The following is a 20,761-nucleotide window of genomic DNA, read 5'->3' as shown; positions in this document are numbered from 1 at the left end:
TAATTTAACACTAAATCACTTTGATTTTATGCAGAATGCAAAAATGTAAGAAAAAAAATCTACACACCAAAAATCACTGTGTCAAATTTGACCCAACTTTAATATAGTTTAATATAGCACTGACTCATTACCGGGTTAACTTAAAACCATTTGGTCACCAATCAAAACCAAGAATATGGGTTGTTTTGACCCATAGTTTTTATATTACTGTTTGGTTATTTACCCTGACTAAACTAATATTTTATTTGCAAACTGTTATAATGTACTCAACCTCTTTTTAAAAGTACATGTCACTATATGTATTACTGAATCTGTGTATATTTTGAGTTTATCATATGTACATTGTTTTATACAGCTAATGTGTGACAGTTTCAACACTTGAGCTTAGTCAAAGCAAATTATTTTAGTTATTTTGGTTTCAGATATAACTTACTTTATGTTTATTAAATTTCATGTCATTTTGTGCAAACTGCTTTTTGCAATCCACCTATCTATCCATCTTATCCATCTATCTTATTCCCTTGTCAGGATCCTCAGTGACAATGTATTCCCTTGCTCCTAACTCTCACCATCACAACTACATACCTAACCCCAACCCCGACCCTCATCTTAACCAAACCTTAACCTTCAAACCAAGTCATCCCCCCCCCACACACACACACAAAACTTGGTAATTTAATGAAAATAATACTCCCAAACAAGAGCAAAGTTCAACATTTAGTGTCTTTATAAAACAGATTTGCAAAATATAGCCAAGGCTCATTCATTTAAATACGCATAAATAGCAAGAAAATACTTTCCCATTTCAATTCAAATCATTTTTAACTTCTTTATACACAAATCAGAGATGAACATTATATGAAAAATGGGGCAGAAACCCTCTTGATTTGTTGCAGCAGAAAAAAAACACAAGCATACTGTATAGCTAAAGCGACAGGTGATTAGTAAGAAATATACATCCTCTGAAGACACATATTCATCAACATTAAAACAAAGTCTTATTCAAGTCTGTGAAATAACAAAGTACACATCTTTGGATGGATGCCTCAAAGTCTTTTAAGAGCAATATATTTTTTTACATTATTAGCAACACAACCGTAATTAACACCACCATGGTCAAAAAGTTTGTGTCTATGTACAATAGTGCAGACGAGGAGCTTAAATCAGAACACGGCAGTGGAAGGATAATAACACATTATCAAATATCCTGATTTATTAGACTTCAAGTGGGTTCCCTTTGTTTTGGAATATTATTAAATAACCATGTTTAAATCAAACATACTTGCAGGACATGTGCCAGACTACGCCCTGCTGTAATAAACCATTTCAATTTTTTTTAAAAGCACTGGTGCTTTTTTAACACCTAAACACAAGTTTCCAAAATAAAAGTCACTGTGATTTGTTTGGATGAAGGCTTATTTATTTATGTATTTAAACTTTATTCTATTCATGTCTACTCCACTTCCCTTTCATTATGAGACTAAAATGTTATGATAACCTTTGTCTACAATATATTTTTGATTATTTTTGTACATGTAATCATTTGTTTTACATTCATCATAGTCACTAATTCAACATTGTAACAATTACCATAGGTCCTGCTCTGTGTAGATTTATATTTTCTTGCATATGAATACTTATCAGTATAAAAGCCTTATCTCATCTTGCTTCAGAGGACATTGCAGAATTATGTAGTTTTTTAATTCATAGCATTTTAGACAACCTTGTAGATAAATAATGCAAATAATATATATAACAGCATTGCGATATGTTTTCCTCATTGGCAGTGTCAAACTGTCTCTTCTTAAATGCTATTAAAATATTCGTAAACATTCACAGGGCTGAAACAATTATTCAACGAGACATCTGTGAAATTATTTAATTAGACTGTGTTTTCAAAAAAAATAAATGTTTGTTTTACTACTGCCACATCAGCAGGCTTCAAAAGGTTCATTGATCTCACTCTTTCACTTTTTTAAAAGGTGATTTAGATTCCTGGACCAGAACAGACAGAGAGATTAAAGAGACTTTCTTTCTTGTTGTTGTTGTTGTTTTTTTCTTCTACAGACCACAGTTCATTTGGCTGGCTCAGGAATGGGTGGAGCACGCTCCAGTCTCATGGTCCAGGGGTCAGAGGTTGCAGCATAAAATGGAGCGTGGGTAAGCACTTCTTCTCCAGCCAGGGCAAAGGCAAACACTCCCCTCTGCCTCCCTGCTCCTGCCTTCTCCTCCTCTGCGACTTGCTTCCCCTCTGCTCGCCGTTCCTCCCTGCTCTCCCTGCCCGCACCGTCCCCACTCTTAAATCCCAGGCCCCTGTTGCCGAGTCCAAGCATCTCCCCAAGTCCATGACTCTTGACTCCCTGGTATGCAGGGCTTAACCCGTTCTCTTCAAACCGGTTGGTGGCAGCAGTGGGGGGGCACAGGAAGTTGCTGGTGGGTGTGGACCGCCAAGCAGCTGGCTTTCGTCCTCGCCGAGGGCGGGAGATGCGGCAGCTCTGTCTCTTGATGTGTCGATGTAGGTGATCAGATCGTGTGAAACTTTTGTAGCAGTGCTCGCACTGGTATGGGCGGACACCCGTGTGAATGCGCAGGTGGTTCTTCAGGTCGTAGTTGTGGACAAACTTGGAGTTGCAGTGGAGGCAGATGTAGGGGCGCTCACCTGTGTGCTTCCTCATGTGGATCTTAAGTTTGTCTTGTCTGAGAAAAGAACAAAATCACATGTTTTCATACAGCATGTCGTGGGCGTAAAGGTTAACACATGAAAAACAACACTGCATTTCTTTACCCTTTTAGATGTTTTCTAGTAAAAGTTTAAAAGCCAGTAAAGATGATTTGTCTTCACTGACAACATTAAAGTTCTGCTCTAAAATACAGGTGGAAAATATGCCAAAGCAGGAGGAAGTAGGTGAGTGAGATATCACTAATGCAAAGAAACCAGCGGAGGGGGCTTTCCACTTTCAGCTCTTTGATATTTAGATTTGGTAAAAACAGATTAACCTCAATGTAAAGAGCATGGGGTACTTTTCCATTAACCCAGCTGTTTTACATAACCTCGTGCTTTGTAGTCAAAACGCACACGAACATGAAGAGCTTGAGATGATCTCTGCGTGGCTTACTGATATGAAAGTCTTAAAGTGAAGTAATGACGATGTGACAATAAGTGCTGCCTCACATACCTGGTGAATCTTACTTCACAGATAGTGCACATGTACGGTTTCTCTCCTGTATGCGTCCTCATGTGTCGCGGCAGTTTCCCAGCTCCTTGGATGACCTTGTTGCAGATTGGACACTGCTGCGATGCTTTGGGCTTCATCTTCCTCTCCTCCTCCAGCTGCCAGGGAGGGAACAGCGCCCCCAGGTGGGATGCAGAGCTCAGGAAGCTCAGGTACGACCGGAAGTCGGCTTCATCCTTTATCGAACCCAGAGCGTGACCTTCTGACGGCACTGACCCAGCGTTCATGGTGCTGCCCAAGCCTGAGCTGACAAACTCTTTCAGGAAGTTGCCATGGAGCAGACTGAGCGGGACTTCCTCTTTCATCTCCTCCTTTATGATCTCTCTTTTCACAGCTAGATCGAGGGGCCTGGAGGCCTCAAGCGGTGCAGATGTGGGGAAGGCGTGGGGGAGCCTGGTTTGCGGGGAGGCTCCTGCGTGGGGATGCTGGTGGTGGCTGGGGTCCAGGAGCTGCTTGGGGAAGGCCGGGAACTCTGTAGCCCACATGGAGGGGTAGAAGCCTGGGAGGAGAGGAGAAAAGTTGGCCCTCCTGTCCAGTGTTGAGATACGGGGGTACAGCCCCTCCTGGAGGAGAGACTCGATGGAAAAATCCTTCAAAGCCCGACTCTCCATACTCTCCTGCAACACAAGACAGCATCATCACCCTTTAGAACTTAGGAATAGTCAAATTTTTTGCCTTGAAAATACAAGACTAGTAACAGAAATAGCAAAATACCCAGTGAACTATACCTGTTTTCCTCTCATGGTGTCTGGAGACTGCGAATGGGACGACTCTCTGTGCAGGTCAAACTGCTGGTGGTACGTGGAGGTGCTGGGAGGCGGCGAGTCCTCCGTTCCCGGAGGCGTCTGCTCCCCCCTGCTCTCCGACGACTGCAGTGACCTCTCGCTGACATTGTCCTCCTCCTCCTCCTGCTCGTCCTTCCTGGACCCCAAGTCCTCCTCTTCATCCTCCTCCTCTTCTTCCTCCTCCTCATCCTCCTCCTCTTCCTCTTCATCCTCTTCTCCCTCCTCTGCTCTCCCTCCTCCGCCACCTCCACCCCCGCTGTCCATGATCTCCAGGCAAACGTTGATGATGCAGGGAATCTCCAGCATCTGAGCTGCGTTCAGGATCTCTTTAACGTTGGATGCTGTCACGGTCAGAGTAGAAGTGTAGGCAAACTCCAGGATGGCTGTGAGAGACTCCGGAGCCACAAAGTCGATTTCGTAAACGGCCGCTGTGTGATGGTGATCCCCGCCGTCAGTGGTGGCCACTGTGAAGAGCTTCTTGAAGTACTGACTGCAGGCGGCCAGAACGGAGCGGTGGGTGCGGTACTCCTGGTCCTGGACGATGAGGATGACATCGCAGAGCAGCCCGTCACGACGCTGCTCATTGAGGCTGCAGAGGACATCACTGCTGTGATTTGGGAAGGGGATCCCAATCAGGTCCTCTTCTCTGTGATGAACCATTCTCCTCCCTCTGCCTCTGTTGGCTAGCTAGATAGAAGGCAGTAACAATGAACTGTTTAGTGACACTTAAATAAGAAGGTCGAACTGAAAAAGACATCATTCTGTGGAACCCACGTTTTGCTCTCAAAGCCTCCGTTAATCCTCACTTGTAATTTTATTTTTACCAAAAGTCTTGTCTCTAGTGTTGAGCCTCTCATGTAATGTCATTATATTTGAGTCAGAGAGTTAAGCATCTGTTGTTAGATTACCCAGGGTTTATCTTTCAAAAACCCACAAGGTCGTTTAACACTTATAGCCGTTTTGAAGGTATTTTGAGAATCCTTAAAGACTCTTGATCGTCTGGATCAAAAAATATTCAGTCCGCCACACGATAAAAAATATTTTTAACACATTTCCCAAATTGCGACTCTATTTCCTAATCCAAAAAAAGATGGTGGTGACATTTCTCCTTCCTTGTTTGTACTATACGCACAAAAAAATATGGCCGCACTATTATGTCAGAAAATATACAATGATAAAATATAACATTCATATAGATAATACTTGATGATGAAGCTTTTAAATATTGGTTCATGATGTACAATCTGTTCTTAGGTCTCTCTTGTAAAAAAAAAAATTTGATCTCAATGAGACTTCCTGAATAAATAAAGCTTAACTAACTAATTAACCAGGAGATATGTCACAAGGGTACCATCTCGGTTTGGATTACAAAATAAAGCCAGGACTTGGAGTAAAAAAAGGAGTAAAAAAATAGTTCTTATTGAGCAGCTGATGCATAGAAGAGTCTTTGACAAATCTGAAAATACCTGGGGAATGTTATACAACATGTTTGATAATGCCCTGTTTGATTTCCTGTTGGAATTTGATGATTGGTCACAATAACTTTCCCAACGACACAAAGCAGTGAATGACAATTCTCTTAAATTCACATGGTTGGTTTCTTGCTCCCTTGGAAAACAAAGAGTGAGTATCATAAACATTTTAGTTATCACAGGAATGAAGCAGAACTTGATTTTGCAGCAGGGATTCTCCTGAGGATGAAGTGCCAACAGGAAGGTGATGAGGGCATAAAGCAAATAGTTAAACATGATCTAAAACACTGATTAAAGAGAAGTGTAATGTGTGTGTCACTGATGACAAGAAGCATCCATTCATTAAATGACGGATTTTCAAAAAGCATTGATATATGAATAGATGGAGGCTCTTAACTGAAGCTGATATTGTTAACACAATGAGTGGCAGTCTAGCTTTATTAAAATATACTGTAGGCATGCTTGTTTGTGTGCCATCTGTGCAGCAAAGGCATCAAGTGGTAAATACTGCATGTCTCATTTTGAGCAAACATCACATCGGTAATATTGATTCTTGAATGTGCAATCACGATTTCTTGTAGGAACGTGTTGTAACTGTGTGAGTTGGGGAAACCTATCATCTTGATAAGACATTAAACAGAATTGACTTTTTTTCTGTTTGACACTTAAACAAGCAATGAGGTTCGATGATAAGTGAGTGAGAATTTCTGTAATAGTGTGTGCAGTGGCCATCCCTATTGTCTCTCTATACCAGATATGCGCATGAAGCAATCTGATACCCTCATTTCAGCAATACAGTGTGTGATTGGGATGTGGTGAGAAATGAAGAGAACGACAAAAGAGGTCAGATTGTACTCTAGATACTGTATCCTGTCAAAATGCTTAATTTGCAGTCTATCCTCTCCACACTCGTGTGATTTACAGCACAGTGACTAAGAGCTTGATGTTGTCTCAATGTGCAGACAAATCTCTATTTACTTTTTAAAAAATCTTCATTTCACAGCTGCCTGAGGTCCTACCTGTTGATTCACTGCGCTGTTGTTTACAGTTATAGTGATAAAACCTCTGGCAGGGTGCTCATTCATTCACATCTATGAATAGAGCTTAAACTTAGCCATCCACACTTGGTGGTCACTGGAGGCATGTGTAGATAAATACTTTGAAGCGGGCCCGCTCACCACAGCTGCATTGTTGACTGGCTCTAAATGGGCCAGGGCTGAAGCCACACAGACTTAAAACACACACACACACACACACACACACACACACACACACACACACACTGAGTGTCTTGCTTTCTCTTTTGTACTTCTGCAGATCACACCAGAGGTGGATAAAACTATTTCAGAAAGTCCCTTAGTTCACCTGCAGGTATACAACTTGGATACCAATCTTACATGTAGTTTATTCTTGTCGATCTTGTTGCTAGGTAACTGTTGCTATGTTCATGCCATTGATACAGTGTGGACATAATTAAAATGTCTATAGAGGGGGTGGTGGTATAGAATATAGGCCCACAGACCTACTACACAGAACTACCTTGAACTACTTCGATGGGAAAACTGGAACAAAAGAATGACAGAGAACGTTGCAGTGGCCAAGCCAGCTGATGAAATGATATATTTATAATAGCAATAATGAAAGGAAAAAGGATTCTATCTGTATTAATTTCATACAAATCCTACTGTGTACTGCTAATGCTGTACTATAAAAGGTAACACACACCAAATTAAAACTTCTTTCACTGATTCTGTTGTGTCCCCTGCAGATTAATGTTTCCTTTACAAAGATAGAAACAATATCCTTTTTCTGTTATATTTCACACCATGTGTACAACATCCATAAAAGTAATAGCCTGAGTAAAAGGTGAGAGAATCTCCAGTGAGAGAGCAAGGGAGAGATCAGATGGCCCTAAAAGTTCCCTAACAGGTTGCACAAACACCAGCTGAGGGGCCCCTCCCTGTAACAGCCTGCCAAGGCAAACAATAGTGCAGAGCTTGGAACAACACCGAGTGGATAAGAGGCAGAGAAAAAGAGTCTGACTGGGAGGGCTTGGCGAACCCACTGTCATTCGTTTGCTCTCGATCCATCCCACCCACTCCTGGAACTATGGGACATGTGCTGCTGTTGCTGTTTGTTCGCCTGGTGCCCCAGCGAGCACCACTCCCCTCTGTTCCCACTGTTTGCCTGCCACTAGCTAGCGCTAGCTCTTAGCGGCCGGCCCCTAATTACAATGTGGAGAGGATCTAAGGAGGATGTGCCACATAGACAGGGAGGGGAGGAGGGCACAGCTTTCCCACCACAAGGTCCTGGAGCGACATTTCATCAGCCAAACAGCCTTAACCCTTTACACACAACACACACCCCTCCACCCATCAGAGCAGCCAGGGTGGGGACGCCTTGTGAAAGGGCTCTGATAATTACTGTTTAAGTCATTTGGCTTTATCCATCTTACTCGTCTAGCAGTCATGGAAGGACAATCTAACTTTTTCAATACCTTTTTTATTGAACCATTTAATGGTTAAATAAATGGTCGTCAGCCTATAACAACCTGCCATTATTAGGTGACACAATGTTTTACCTGAATGAATAGTGAAAGTCATATTTTTTTGCAATCATCACCTATTTCTGTTTATCACACATGTATCACCAAATTAATTTGCTTAACGGGAATTTCAGTTCCATGTGTGAAAACTATTCATACCAAGCTCAACTCAATTATTAAACTGACCTCTAATGGACAGTCTTGCCTTTCTGTCTGTCTCTGTTTCCGCCTGCCTGTACCGGCCACGTCTCCTCTCATGCCTCACTTAGTCACTAACACTTTCAACTCAGCACTCCCACCCCAAATTATGTGTCACCTCCATTCAGTGTCGTCTTTCTCCCAAGAACTTCATCTGCTTTCCGGGCTCTGACCACCACCACCACCTTCTCCTCCTAATCATTCTCCTCTTCCTCCTCCTCCTCCTCTCTGTCCCTGTTGCAGCTGTATCATCATTATGCCCAGAGTAGAGTGGCTAACTTGTCCCCAGCCCTGACCGCCAAGGCCACAAATCAGCAGGTAATGTCCATCTCAACCCTTGTCACGGGCAGACACTCATTTGGCCTGTAAGTTACAACACCCAAAGCCTAGTTTATCCCTGTCAGGCCAGTGCATCCACCTGACCCACATGCTAAATCACCAGCAGCCAAAGTTTACCCCTGTCACCAACTGCCCATAGCAAACACCTGCTAAACAACTGTCACAAACGGACAATTGCACGGACAATAATTTATAGTATTGACATCCAAATGTCACCCCCTTATTAGGAGCAGATATTTATTTGACCTAGTGTGTAAGGTAGTCCATTATCACCAGTAAAACACCAGTGCACCTGTTTCTGGAGAAGACACTTTCTTGGTTGGTGTTTTAAATTACAGTTGTCTGGAGCCTATAGGCCGCATAGGGAGAGTTTTTAAATTGTGTCTTAATTGCTGTCAATTTGAGCAGGTGAAAAGCTACACAACATGGGTTGTGTATTTATCTTTACAATAATGATGAAATGTCAGGGCCATATTTGAGAATTAACTGCACAAGTTTTGCTTAAAAGTTGAGGATCGCTTGAAACTTTATTTATGTGAAGTTTGGCGAACATTTATGCCACATTTACACTGTTATAAAACAAACGGGTTTTAAGGAAATTATTGGGCTGCCATACACATTATATATAAGTATAGACTGACTTATATTAAATATTATTAGCATTTTAGTAGAAAATGGGCCTGCGAGTTCAACACATTTCCTAAAATCTAGGAACACAAACTTCACTTTAAACAACAGAGATTCCTGTTTAAATGTTTCAACAGGTGGACCCATAAAGTCATTATTCTAATTCATTATTCACTACAATTCAGCAAATAATTAACAATTTATGCCTTTAATTAATACTTAGTTTGTATTTATTAGAAGTATGATGAATGAAATAATTTGAAGTAAACACTGGATCTGGTCTCAAGAGATTTGAAGGCCAATTCAACTCTCTTGGCTCCTTAAAGAGCCTGTTTGCACTATCTCTCGAGCCTTCAGGGGGGGCCCACAGCTACACACCATTATCTCTCTCACCCCCAAAGTAAACAAAAGTTTATGGTTCGCTGCTGAATATCGGTTCAGTGATTAAGAATGTTGCATCTAGACTATTGGCCGCGAAACGAAGGACACATTATTTCTTATCCTGCATCACCTTGTGTTTCTCTACATCTTTTGTTTGGTCTGAATAGACCCCCAAATGAACAGAAGAAGTTTGAATTCAGTACCACGAGCGAGAACGGTACAGTATAAAAATAAAGAAATCAACGTTATTATGAATATGAATATTATTGCAGTTTTATAATTTAGCCTTGGTTAAAAATGTATCCTTCGTTATTGGATTTTTTCTGATATTCAAAAATGGGTCCCTGAAAAAAAGGTCAGCTTGTAACATTTGCACTACTATTGAACATTTTAAAAAAGGTTCAAGAACAAGAGTTAAAAGCCTTTATTACACACTGGCAGGTGTAAGTTAAAAACTGACTGCAGCTAATGAGATATAATTAATATGTGTTTAAGCAAACATGTCATTGGTATGGCACTGATCTGTAATAAATTTCCTGTCACAGTTTGTGAGTCTGTTGAGTAGGTGTTTAACTGCAGGTACTCTATTAAAGGACCTTAATAAATGTTCCAGTATCTGATATACCAGCAACACAAAATCTTATTTAAAATTGTTATATGCAATTTTCTGTAATTTCCCACATACACCAAATTGTATCCTACACTTCTAACAATTGTTTTAATTTTTCTGCTCATAATTTCAATAAAGGATTTAGTGAGTACAAACAAATCTTAATAAGTGAATGATAAATAACAGCTGGTAAACAATTTTAATAGTAATACAGGTCATGGTATTTTGTAATTGCATGAGGTAAGAGATCTATAAGCCAGCTGACAACAAACCTGTTGTAAATAGTAATTTACAGCTCAGCCTCAAATCCATAACATGTTTTTATTTTGTCCTAGATAACAAACATCCTATTTAACCTTATGAATTACCTCAGTATTTATTTTGGATTTAAAGGAGAATGTCGTATAGATATGGAATATCTAAAATTGAAATGCATAATTACTGTTGGAGACAAAACACATACTTAAATCCACTAAAACTACTATGTTTGACATTGCTGTGATGCTATTGCTATTGCTCATGCTATTTCCAAAATTTTAAAGCACAATATTTACACTACAGCCTAAATAATTAACTAAAGACTCATTAAGTGATTTTATTGACTTGTTCGTACCTCATCAGGCCTTTATGATCTAGAGCAGAGCAGCACTCATAGAAACACTCTAAATAGGGACAAGTGATGCACGTGTGCACACTGCAACATAACGCACAAGTGCAAGCTTGTTCACACATATACACTAACAATGTGACAATATTTTATGGACATATACGCACAGGCACACACCCATGTGCATGTTCCAAAACTCTGGCATCCACATAAATTCACACATGTCTTGATACGTTCCCTAGCATTCCACAGCTTTCAGCAACCATCACCTACCTTCAGTTTCACGATTCCCCTCACGTGTGTTTGTATTTCCAGACTACGAAGAGGCTCTGTTGCTTCTCGCTTGACCTCTCAGCATTGCCCTTTTTAATTGAAACACAGCTGCCTCTCTCTTTGCCAGTCTGTCAATCAGCCAGGCAGGCAGTCAGTCCATTCACAAGCTCCCCACACCAGCCACGGATGTCCATTCACAAAAATAAAAAAAAAATAAAAAAAACACCCAGGGAGGAAAATCCAATGGAGAGTAGCAAAAGCAGCCCAACAGAGGAGAGCAGAGTGTGATTCTTAGGTCTGTCTTTGTAGCAGAGTGGCTAGTGTGGAGTTAAGAGTCAAGCACACTGTTGTGTGTGGCTCATGTAGGACGAGCGAGCGAGTGAGAGGAAGGGAGGGAGGGCAGCAGCACTGCGCTGTGGAGATGTCGCACCACTAGTTTTTATAGCAGGGTGGGTAGCTGGAAGATAATAATACCCCATCCTCCTCCACAACACAAGTTTAAGCGCACTGTGTAATAAGCCCATGGCGCAGACACCCTCTGATTTAGGTCAGACAAAATGAATTTTTAGTTGTGTTAGAGTGGATTTTGGTATAAAGGGACTGGGGCAAAGAAACTCGAAGGGGTTGTTTGGGGAGACTGAGGGAAGGTAAAAAAAAAAAGGAAAGGAGCAAGAGAGAGAAAAGTTGGAAAACTATTTTGTGCACCTCTGTTGGTTAGTCTCAAGCTGAGATGAGGCGATGTACAGGACTAAAAGTAAAGAGGCAGAAACACAACTGCAACTTAAACCCAGTTAGTTTCAGTTTTACACCTGTTTAAAATCCTGCTATTCACTCTTTTCTCTTAAAAACCATTGCACCCAAAAGAAAAATTCTTTTGAAACATCCCTTTGAAACATCTGTGCATGTGTTCAGAAAATTTAGGGTCAAAGACAGGTGATGAGGTGCACATTGGGCAAGTATAGCCTGCATAAATACTCAGTCACAACAGACTAATTACTGAAAAACATCACCACACTTTGGCGTGAGGTCCCCTGCATTCAGAACCCAATAAAACTGGCTGATTCAGTCAATGGTGTTAATTTGAATGGAAATATTAGTTAAAAGCTGACTATATCTGAGACAGAATTAAACCACAAGCACAAGAAGACTGCCACTGTGAGTAGACTTATTTTCCTTTTTGTTGAAATGTTTTTTTTTTTAACCAAGGTTTCAAAAACCAGGTTGAGGAGAGCAGAAGGCCAACGTTAGATTCCTGTTTTGAGTCAGAAAGCGCTGTAGCAGGGCAACAGTTGATGAGCACACTACCACCCCAGTCTGTGGAAAGGAGGAGGAAGTTTATACATCCATTCTGTATAGACTTCAGTACAGTAGAGGAACCCTATTTAGCAGGAGTTTGGGGAGATATTCAACGTCAAGAAAATGTGGAGAGAGAGACAAGTTTGCCGCAACAAAACCTAATAGCACAGAGGATGGCTTCTAATACTGCTTCCTCAGGTTGTGTCAAAGTGTGTGTTCATGACACAGCGAGAAACAGGAAGAGAGAATGAGTGTTTCTTTTGCTTTCACAGACAGACCAAATGTTATGACATAGCACATTCACAGGATCTGAAACAGCCATTGGGCTTTCCTGCGTGACGTCATTAAACCACACCCTTTGTAATATTTAAAAGTTTTTTCAATTAAGTTTGCTTACAGCAACAAGGCTTCACCGCCTGAGACTTAAAGAGGACTGCTTTTTTCCAAACAGACCTAAAAACAATACGCAAGTTGTTTTACAGATGATAAAACTAAATTTAATAATCAAACACACAATTAAGAACAATCCTAGCAGTTTCTTTCATTCATAAAGGTAGAATATGCAGTTAGCCATTGTTATCTTAGTGGCTACTGGACCTTCAAATCTACTAAAATATTTCTAACCATCCATAAATCAGAACCGACAATCATGCTGTGAAAACAGTCAAATTGTGTTGAGTTAACCTCCACAAACAAGTAGACATCAGAGTGTACATCAAACTGCTATGCCCACTTCCCCTTGGGGAAAACATGGACCAAAGCAAACCACAGCCCATGCCCTGGTGGTTTACACTGTTTTGTACAGGGCGAGAGCTGAGGCCAGCTCACATTGGCATCTAGTATATATAAACAGGGTTAGCCACTAACTGCAAGCAGGCCAGCCAGACGACCAGAAAAACAACATTTGCCATCCTATAAGATCAGCTATCTATTCTAAAAATGCAGCTGCCGTCATAGCAACGCACTGTAAGTGGTACCTGTGTGGACTGCTTTGTTCTAAACTCTGTAAAACTGCAGGCTGTTGTACTAAAAACTGTCATAGACCATGATAGACACAAACCAGTGGTCTAAAGGGGCGACGTGTAAAAACGCATCACCGGCAAAAAGTCTGTCTGTCTGTTTGTCATCTCAACATACCTGTTCACTGCCACCTGCTGCGCCCAGCAAGCTACACATACCAGGGCGTCAGATTGGCACTAGGGAGGGGATGGGGAAGCACCATTATGTAAAGTTGATTTCATGGAGACTTTGTACTCAACTTGGCTTACTGTACAGTATCAAACACAGTAAACTGCCTCTCACAAAACTAAGAAGAACATCTCTGATAAGCCCTCTACTGGCTGTAGTAATTCTGACTCTTGTTTGTCGGGAGCAAAGGAGGAAGTCAGGTTATGACTTGTTATAGTGCAACAAAGATTGGATGGGTCAATAAAACAGCTTTTTGTTTCCCATTTCAAACAGTAAACTTTTTTTTAAACCACGACCACTATCGTTCCCGAACCTTAACCATGTGTTTATTATTGTAACTATGATGACGAAGATCCACTAACCTTAATGAAATATAATTTATCCTAAACCATGATGTTTTCCTAAACCTGACCAAGTCGTTTTTCTGCCTTAACCTAACCAAACCTTAACCATAGCGCTGTCACTTCATAAAATGTATATATTTTTCAACTGTGATTGGAAGGCACAGACAAATTATGTCGTCCTGTCATTAGGGGCGTCAGATCAGAAATGGCTTATATGTGTCGTTCTGGAGGGCATGGACAAACAATGTAATGGACAAACATTTTCACACTGTCTCTCCAGTTGGGCACTCATATTGTTCCATTTGTTTGTACACATCTAAAGTGGCAGAACTAGTAGCTGGCCAATCACTGCGTGAGGTGGGCATGAATGTCAGGATGATAGAAATTGTCGGACACAGCGCCCCAATTTCGACATGGAAAAGGTGTGTGGGGGAGGGGGTTTCTGAAGCTGTTAGACCATCCGACAACCACTTTTGTATAGTGAATAAACTGGCAGCTTAAATCCCAGGTTGCTTTCATTACCAACTGTACACAACAGGTTTAAAATTATGTTGCAATGTGTACAATGGAAAACACAAAAAAGACTTCAGGAAGGACTTGGCAGACCTTCCCCTGGATTAATAACTGTAGAGACAGATAAACACAACCACCCCGACTTATGCCCTTTACCCTGGTGTCTCGGACGCCAGGTGTGGCCTGGTGTGGGAAAGAAGCAGGAAAGGGAGGCAATCATCCCCCCACAGTCCAGAGATAGAGCATCGTAGCAGCCTCCCAGGTCTACACCCCCTGTCTCCAGAAGTCCAAGGACGGACACACACACACACACATATATAAATGCAATGTTGCTTATACACAAAGGGAGGCAGGCATGTGTGCAAACCTACTGTACACTCTGCCTCGCTCAATCACAGACAAATGCACAGAGAGACACACACCTATCTGTCATTGCACTGAGGTCATTAGAACTCACCTTGGAGCATGCCATTCGGGTGAGTGAGGTGAGGGTATTTCCTTTCTGCTGACCTGTCTGCTTTTTACTTTCTCTTGTTTTGTCTTCTTTTCAAACATCCTAATCAGTATTGGAAGCTTTGCCAGAAGGGAGGTAAAGTACGCAAGCTGCATATTTAGAACTGCGAGTACTGACGGAGACAGAGTTACAGTGTTTCACAGGTGGCCATAATGCTTTGTATGAACTCACTGCCGTGTGTGAGGATAACTTGAATATCTGTGGTGATGTTTGTTGAAGACAAATAAGCCTATGATTATTCTTTATGTTTAAGGCCACTTTTATTTTTTTGTCCGCGCTAAAATATGGAAATTTATTCTTTACCTGAAATTGCAAACAAAATGTACAAGGAGTCAAACCTCCCAACCACCACTTCCACACTGCTGCTCCTGAATGCATTTCAGTATTTTGTTGTGTTCATTTGATTTGCTTGGTGTGAATATTTGTGTGTGAGCGTGTCTGCGTGTTGGGAGGGTCATGGGGTGAATGAGGACAACTCCTTATGGTGATAACGAGAAAGAGGCCAGCCTTGGCGGGACAGCCTCTGTCTGCCCTCAGGTAGTGTGTGTGTGTGTGTGTGTGTGTATGTGTGTGTGCATGCTTGTATGTGTGCGCGCATGTGTATGTGTGTGTGTCAGCAGGAGAGCCCTCGGGCACTCTGGCACCTCCTAATTAAAACCAGTCAGGCTGCAGGGCAGGGGAGACAGATGCCTGTCATGACACACACATAAATACATACACACACACACACTCACATGCACAAGGTGGCGGACCACATTCAACCACATGCACACTCACAAATACACAAGTGTGATGCGTAGGTCAGCTATTTTTGGACTCTCATCCCACCCACTCAGATATCACACAGGTAACTAATCTGTATCTGACCCAAAAGAGAAGCAGTGAAATCAACACAGCGGTAACATAATTAATGTTAATAAGGCTGCTAATAATTGAAGACAAAGACAATTTTAACGTGTTGAATGAATGTTTTTGTTACCTGACAAGTGTTTGTGCTGGTTTCATGAGTGAATCCATTACTTAGTTTCAGTGGTTGGCCTTTTGTTAAAACAAATTTGGCTAATTTGGTTTAAAAAACAGTCAATGAACTCTCATTAGTTGTATTTCTACCTGTAACCTGCTGGATTATGGTCTACTTGTTCACCTGTGACACACACCACGTGTGCCTCACACTCACACACACTCTCTCACATGCAGTCGTGACCCAGAGTAGCTTCCAGATTGACACATCTCTCTTTCTTCCCATCACAGAATGAGACATAATTGTGCTGAATGTCAGTTACCTGCAGACTCTGTCACATTTTATCTCTGTTCCCCCATGTACGGCCCAGAGCTGCAGGCAACCACATATTATAGTACTTAGCAGGCTAACTGCTGTTTGTCTGGGGTGGGTGGGTGGATCAAGACATGCTGCTCTCCTTTCTCTCGCAGTGATTAGATAGCATAAGCAGGCCAGCTAGCCTAACCCACACATTCATGTCTCTAAAACTGCCATCCAACTCTGCTTTCTCTCTCGCTGCCTCTCACACACAGGTGGGTGGACCCACTTATTCAACCCAGATCTTTCTTTTAGACATTATGAAATCGTGCTTTTTTTTCCCTTTCTTCTTTTCTTCTCGTATACTCCCTGATGCTGAATGACATTCGACTCTATGTTTCCTGCAACACTCATGGGAGCTCTCTTCTCTAAAGTAGAGCTTTAATTTTCTAATTTGCTAGGTGATAATTTTGCCTGATTGCCAAGCTGAGTATCATGTCTCTTGCACTTGTCACTAGGCTGAGGCTAGGTGGGTTGCCAGCGGTTACAGGGGCCTATTTTCTATTATCTAGGTAACATTCAGGAAACACCCACAATTTGTATATAAAATGCTTCATTGCACAACCAACATTACAAATTGTGGATGCCACTGACATTTCAAATGTATGACAAATAAATATTTCTCTCATGGATTTGACCCTGCTGGGGAATACAAAAAAACACTGCAAGACACATTTCCACTGTGATTTAGTAACTATAATGCTAATATAAGTGCTATAGTATTATAAGGAATTAATAAAATAAAAGGTAAAAAAAAAGCTCAAAGTAATTCATAAAGTGAAAAGTTATTGTGTCTCAGCACCTAATGATGTGTTGCAATTCAATAAGACTTATATTAAATAAAAATATACCTCAAAACTAATGTTATATACTGATACAAATAACAAATTCTTGCAGGTATTCTATGCATATCAAGAGCAATATAAACACATTTCCAATATTACAATAATAATAAGGCATGTAGTTTCACTTAATGGTGTGCTTTGTGTCAAGGTGGGTGCTAAAGAGGTAGTTTGGGGCAAGATGTGCTCCCAGGTGACCTAGTTGTTAAAGTTTGTGAGCATAATCAGCCACTTTATTAAAGACAATTTCTGATGTGAAGTGATGAAAAGCAGCAGCAGGAACAGAGGCAGAAAAAAAAGAGGAAAATGGTGGAAACGGAGAAATTGTAAACGGAAAGAAAGAATATAGCTTGAAAAGCAGAGAGGGTGCGATTGAGCCGACCTCTGGGAGTGCGAGTGCCTGCCTCCCTGGTTGCTTTGTCGTTTGAGCCAGGCGCTGTGTTTCGTGAGGAACGCAAAAGTACACAAATCCCACAGAAGGAGCTTTTTTGGCAGGGCTCGGGCCTCCCACCCACGGCAGCCTCTTCAAGCCTCCTCCCATCCTCTATTCATCTGTGAGGGGCGGCTTACTCACCCAGCCCAACTCCACACACACAACAAAACCTGGACCTCGATCCTACAGAGGAGGGTGGACACGCACACATCCACACACAAACGGCTTCTCAGCCATTGTGGACATACAAACACACATGCGTGCATTAACCTGAAGGGTTTTTGAGGGTAGATGATTGGATGACAGTTTTGGGCATAGATACGATTCTGTCTTAGCTGTCTCAGCAAGATTTGAAAACACTGAATCTAATTTTAGACAACTGTGACAAGATGACATCTGTGTCATAGGAGGTTAAAATCAGATTGTGCATCCCCGTGTAAATGCCATTACACAGGCATGCCCACATGCTGCCTGTCAGGTGGGAAGAAGGCGTGTGGACTCATTCACTCAGTCAGTCTCATAATGAACACATTGCATCATTTTGCAATTATGAAAATACATCCTTAATCACTTGACACATTCATCCACAACATTTAAGTCCCTCTTTGTCTCAGTCAAGTACTTTAGCAATCATTTACACACTCCATAGGATGCATTTTTGTACAAATACAAGGTCATTTCCATTATAGAGTTGAACATTGGCTTTTCATATACAGTATACTATAGGTGAGATTGTACAAACATGAATGAAATCTGCCTCAGGTAATGTTTGTTAAACACAACCAATGTAAGAGAGGCCATGTAACAAAAGACCAAAGGGATCAGGTTCAGTTGAGATAATCCTGGAGAGCAATAGAGGCAGACAGGCTGTAGTCAGGGTGTGTGATGAGAGAAGGTGTGGTAGTGTCTACTAGACTTTATCCCCATCTAAGCCCCCACTGTGACAGGAAGAGAGCTCTATAGATTCTTCTTGGGGGGTTTTTTCATTAATGATGAAGGCTGAAGCATGTCTGTTTAATATATGCTGCTTTTAAGTAGTTCAAGTTTTTTTTAAAAAGAAAGTGCAGTTTTTCATTCTGTTTTGTTACGCTTTATTGCCACACGCCTATACATTGACCTATTTAGAGTACGCTTTGATGAAACTACATTTTCTTTTCTAGTTTTTCATGAATTATCCTGTTCCTGTATAATCATCTTGTCACTAATGTGGTTCACCTGCTGAGAAGCTGCATTAATTACAGGTTTTTTTCCTGTTTTTAGACCACAACTGGGAACTGAAATGATTTGTGAATAGTTGCAATTAGTACATATAAAATTTAAAGGCCCAAGGCAAAGTCTTTCACTTGACATATAGCAAAGTCTGATAATTCTACGATAATTCTACTAATTAATAACTAACTCACTTATAGTGTCTCAGATCTGAAGATTGAACAATGCAATACCTCAGCCAATAGATCAGGCAGTATGGTATATTATCACCCTTTGATAATACTCTTAAAGGTTAACCGTTACTCACACTATTTGATGTGGGGGGGGGTCCACAGACAGGAAGAGTGAATTAATTTTGAATGTCACACCTCTGCCCTCATATCTGTTACACAGAGAAACTCATTCTAAAATTAAAATTGGTTACTAACTTATTGTGAATTTCTCATCTGAGAATGATGAAAGTCAATTTCAAGATAGATTTGTGGAGGAGAGATGTCATCCCGTTTTTCAGATTGCTTGTTACAATGACATGGAAAAATATCGCACAGAGATCTAAATCATGCACAATAAATTATCATGTAGATATACAAGCTGCTGCTACGATAACAAGTAAGTAAAAATGATATCAGTCTGTCAATCTAATCCAGCTTTGTCATGCTTTCACTTGCTTCCTCCTCACTGTGTGGCTGTTGTGTGAAGGTGGAGGCTTATATGCACGCACATCTGTTGCAAGACACACACAGGAAAGTTTCTGGAAAGCACTGAGAATAACTGGACATCCCTTTTTTACTGTATGTCCTATTATAAAAAGTTTGAGACACGGAGTGATTTGCAACTTAAAATGGGAACACAGAGGAATCTGATTCTACAAAAGGTCAGCCATCCTTTAGTCTGATTCTGGCGCTTGGTGGGTAGCTGACAGCTCTTGCATGCTTTGAAATTTTGCCACAACACACAGAAAATATGAACCTCTCATTATGACTTTTTTAGGATATGCAGAATAGTACTACGAAGAAGAAAAAAATGAAAATAAAAGAGAGTGAAAGAGACAGTTAGATATTACTGACCTTTTAAGAAGAGAAGTTTTGATTTCAGTTCCTCTCTCGCACACTCAGTCCCTGTCAGGAAACTCAACACTGTCTCAGCACTGGCAGACTTGTGAAAGTGAGAGCGAGCAAGATACAGACTCAAATTTGCTCCGAAGGTGTGTCAGTGATTTGAAGGAGTGAAAAGGTACTGTTCCACGAAACGGTTATCTAAGAAACACAACAAAACAAAAACTGCTACACCCACAAGCCTCAGCCAACACCCCTCCCTCCCCCTAAACCAAAAGTATTTGGCAGCGTTCCCTACAAGTCCACCTGTGCTTAGGGGAGGGGAGTGACACACACTCACACTCACTGGGCCAAGCCTAAAAACCTGCTTGCGAGATTGGACTGGGTGGTATGGTTATGGCTGAGAAGAGACAGAGCTGAGCCTTGGTGCTGGGGCTGGAGGACAGAGGGGTGGAGGGTTGAAAGGCTGCTGGTAAGCGTGACCAAGGCCTCAAGGTCTGGAGCCAGAGATGAGGCTGGAGAGCTAGGGCAAAAGCCAAGCCAGGAGCAAGGGCTGGAAAACTGCAGCACTGAGACAGGAGCTGGTAATAAATACACAGCCAAACTGAGGCTGATGTGCAGCTGGACAACTGTGCTGAGATCTCAGACAGGATAGAGGAAAAAAATGGGGAAGAGGTTATAATGCAGAGTTGAACCAGTGGGTGGGTCTTTGCCTGTGCCAACCAGGAGCTAGAGGGGTTCGTATCAGATATCACACAAAAGACATATCAGGGGAGAAATGAAAAGAGTTGAAGAAAGGTAGTGTGATAGAGAGTCGGTGACAGTATCTGAGTGTATTTGGGTGTGTGCTTCAATGTACCAGTTCGTACCTGGCAAGACGCAAAAACCATTGTGCTGCTGTGAAGCCCATAATGCAGCGTAATGGGACTATAATAAGAGGGTGTAATCAGTGATGTAAATGCTGCATGAAGTCATATTA

The 20,761-nt window shown here is 41.4% G+C and overlaps 1 protein-coding gene across 2 annotated transcripts; it reads right to left on the bottom strand.

The window, feature by feature from the left end:
- Positions 1-709: 709 nt before the first annotated feature.
- Positions 710-19,968, bottom strand: LOC122865802 (zinc finger and BTB domain-containing protein 7C). Of its 2 annotated transcripts, none has more exons than XM_044174672.1 (4): positions 19,795-19,968; positions 3,962-4,705; positions 3,177-3,850; positions 710-2,697 (listed from the first exon to the last, which is right to left on the bottom strand). In XM_044174672.1, the coding sequence occupies exons 2-4, from the start codon at positions 4,676-4,678 to the stop codon at positions 2,076-2,078; spliced, it is 2,013 nt and encodes a 670-aa protein (XP_044030607.1). In that variant the 5' UTR covers positions 4,679-4,705; positions 19,795-19,968; the 3' UTR covers positions 710-2,075. The 2 variants fall into 2 exon arrangements, with proteins under 2 accessions (XP_044030607.1, XP_044030606.1); XM_044174671.1 differs by lacking the exon at positions 19,795-19,968 and adding an exon at positions 11,071-11,567.
- Between the last annotated feature and the right edge of the window lie 793 nt (positions 19,969-20,761).

This window comes from Siniperca chuatsi, linkage group LG18 (genome assembly GCF_020085105.1).
Source record: "Siniperca chuatsi isolate FFG_IHB_CAS linkage group LG18, ASM2008510v1, whole genome shotgun sequence".
NCBI classification, from domain to species: Eukaryota; Metazoa; Chordata; class Actinopteri; order Centrarchiformes; family Sinipercidae; genus Siniperca; species Siniperca chuatsi.
This window is presented reverse-complemented; position numbering and strand designations above follow the sequence as displayed.

Excerpts from the sequence above, each read along its gene's own strand:
- LOC122865802 (XM_044174672.1), bottom strand. The coding sequence starts at position 4,678 with ATGGTTCATCACAGAGAAGAGGACCTGATTGGGATCCCCTTCCCAAAT. Across the intron at positions 3,851-3,961 it reads ACACCATGAGAGGAAAACAG|GAGAGTATGGAGAGTCGGGC; the intron begins GTATAGTTCACT and ends CTTGTGTTGCAG. Across the intron at positions 2,698-3,176 it reads TGTGAAGTAAGATTCACCAG|ACAAGACAAACTTAAGATCC; the intron begins GTATGTGAGGCA and ends TTCTTTTCTCAG.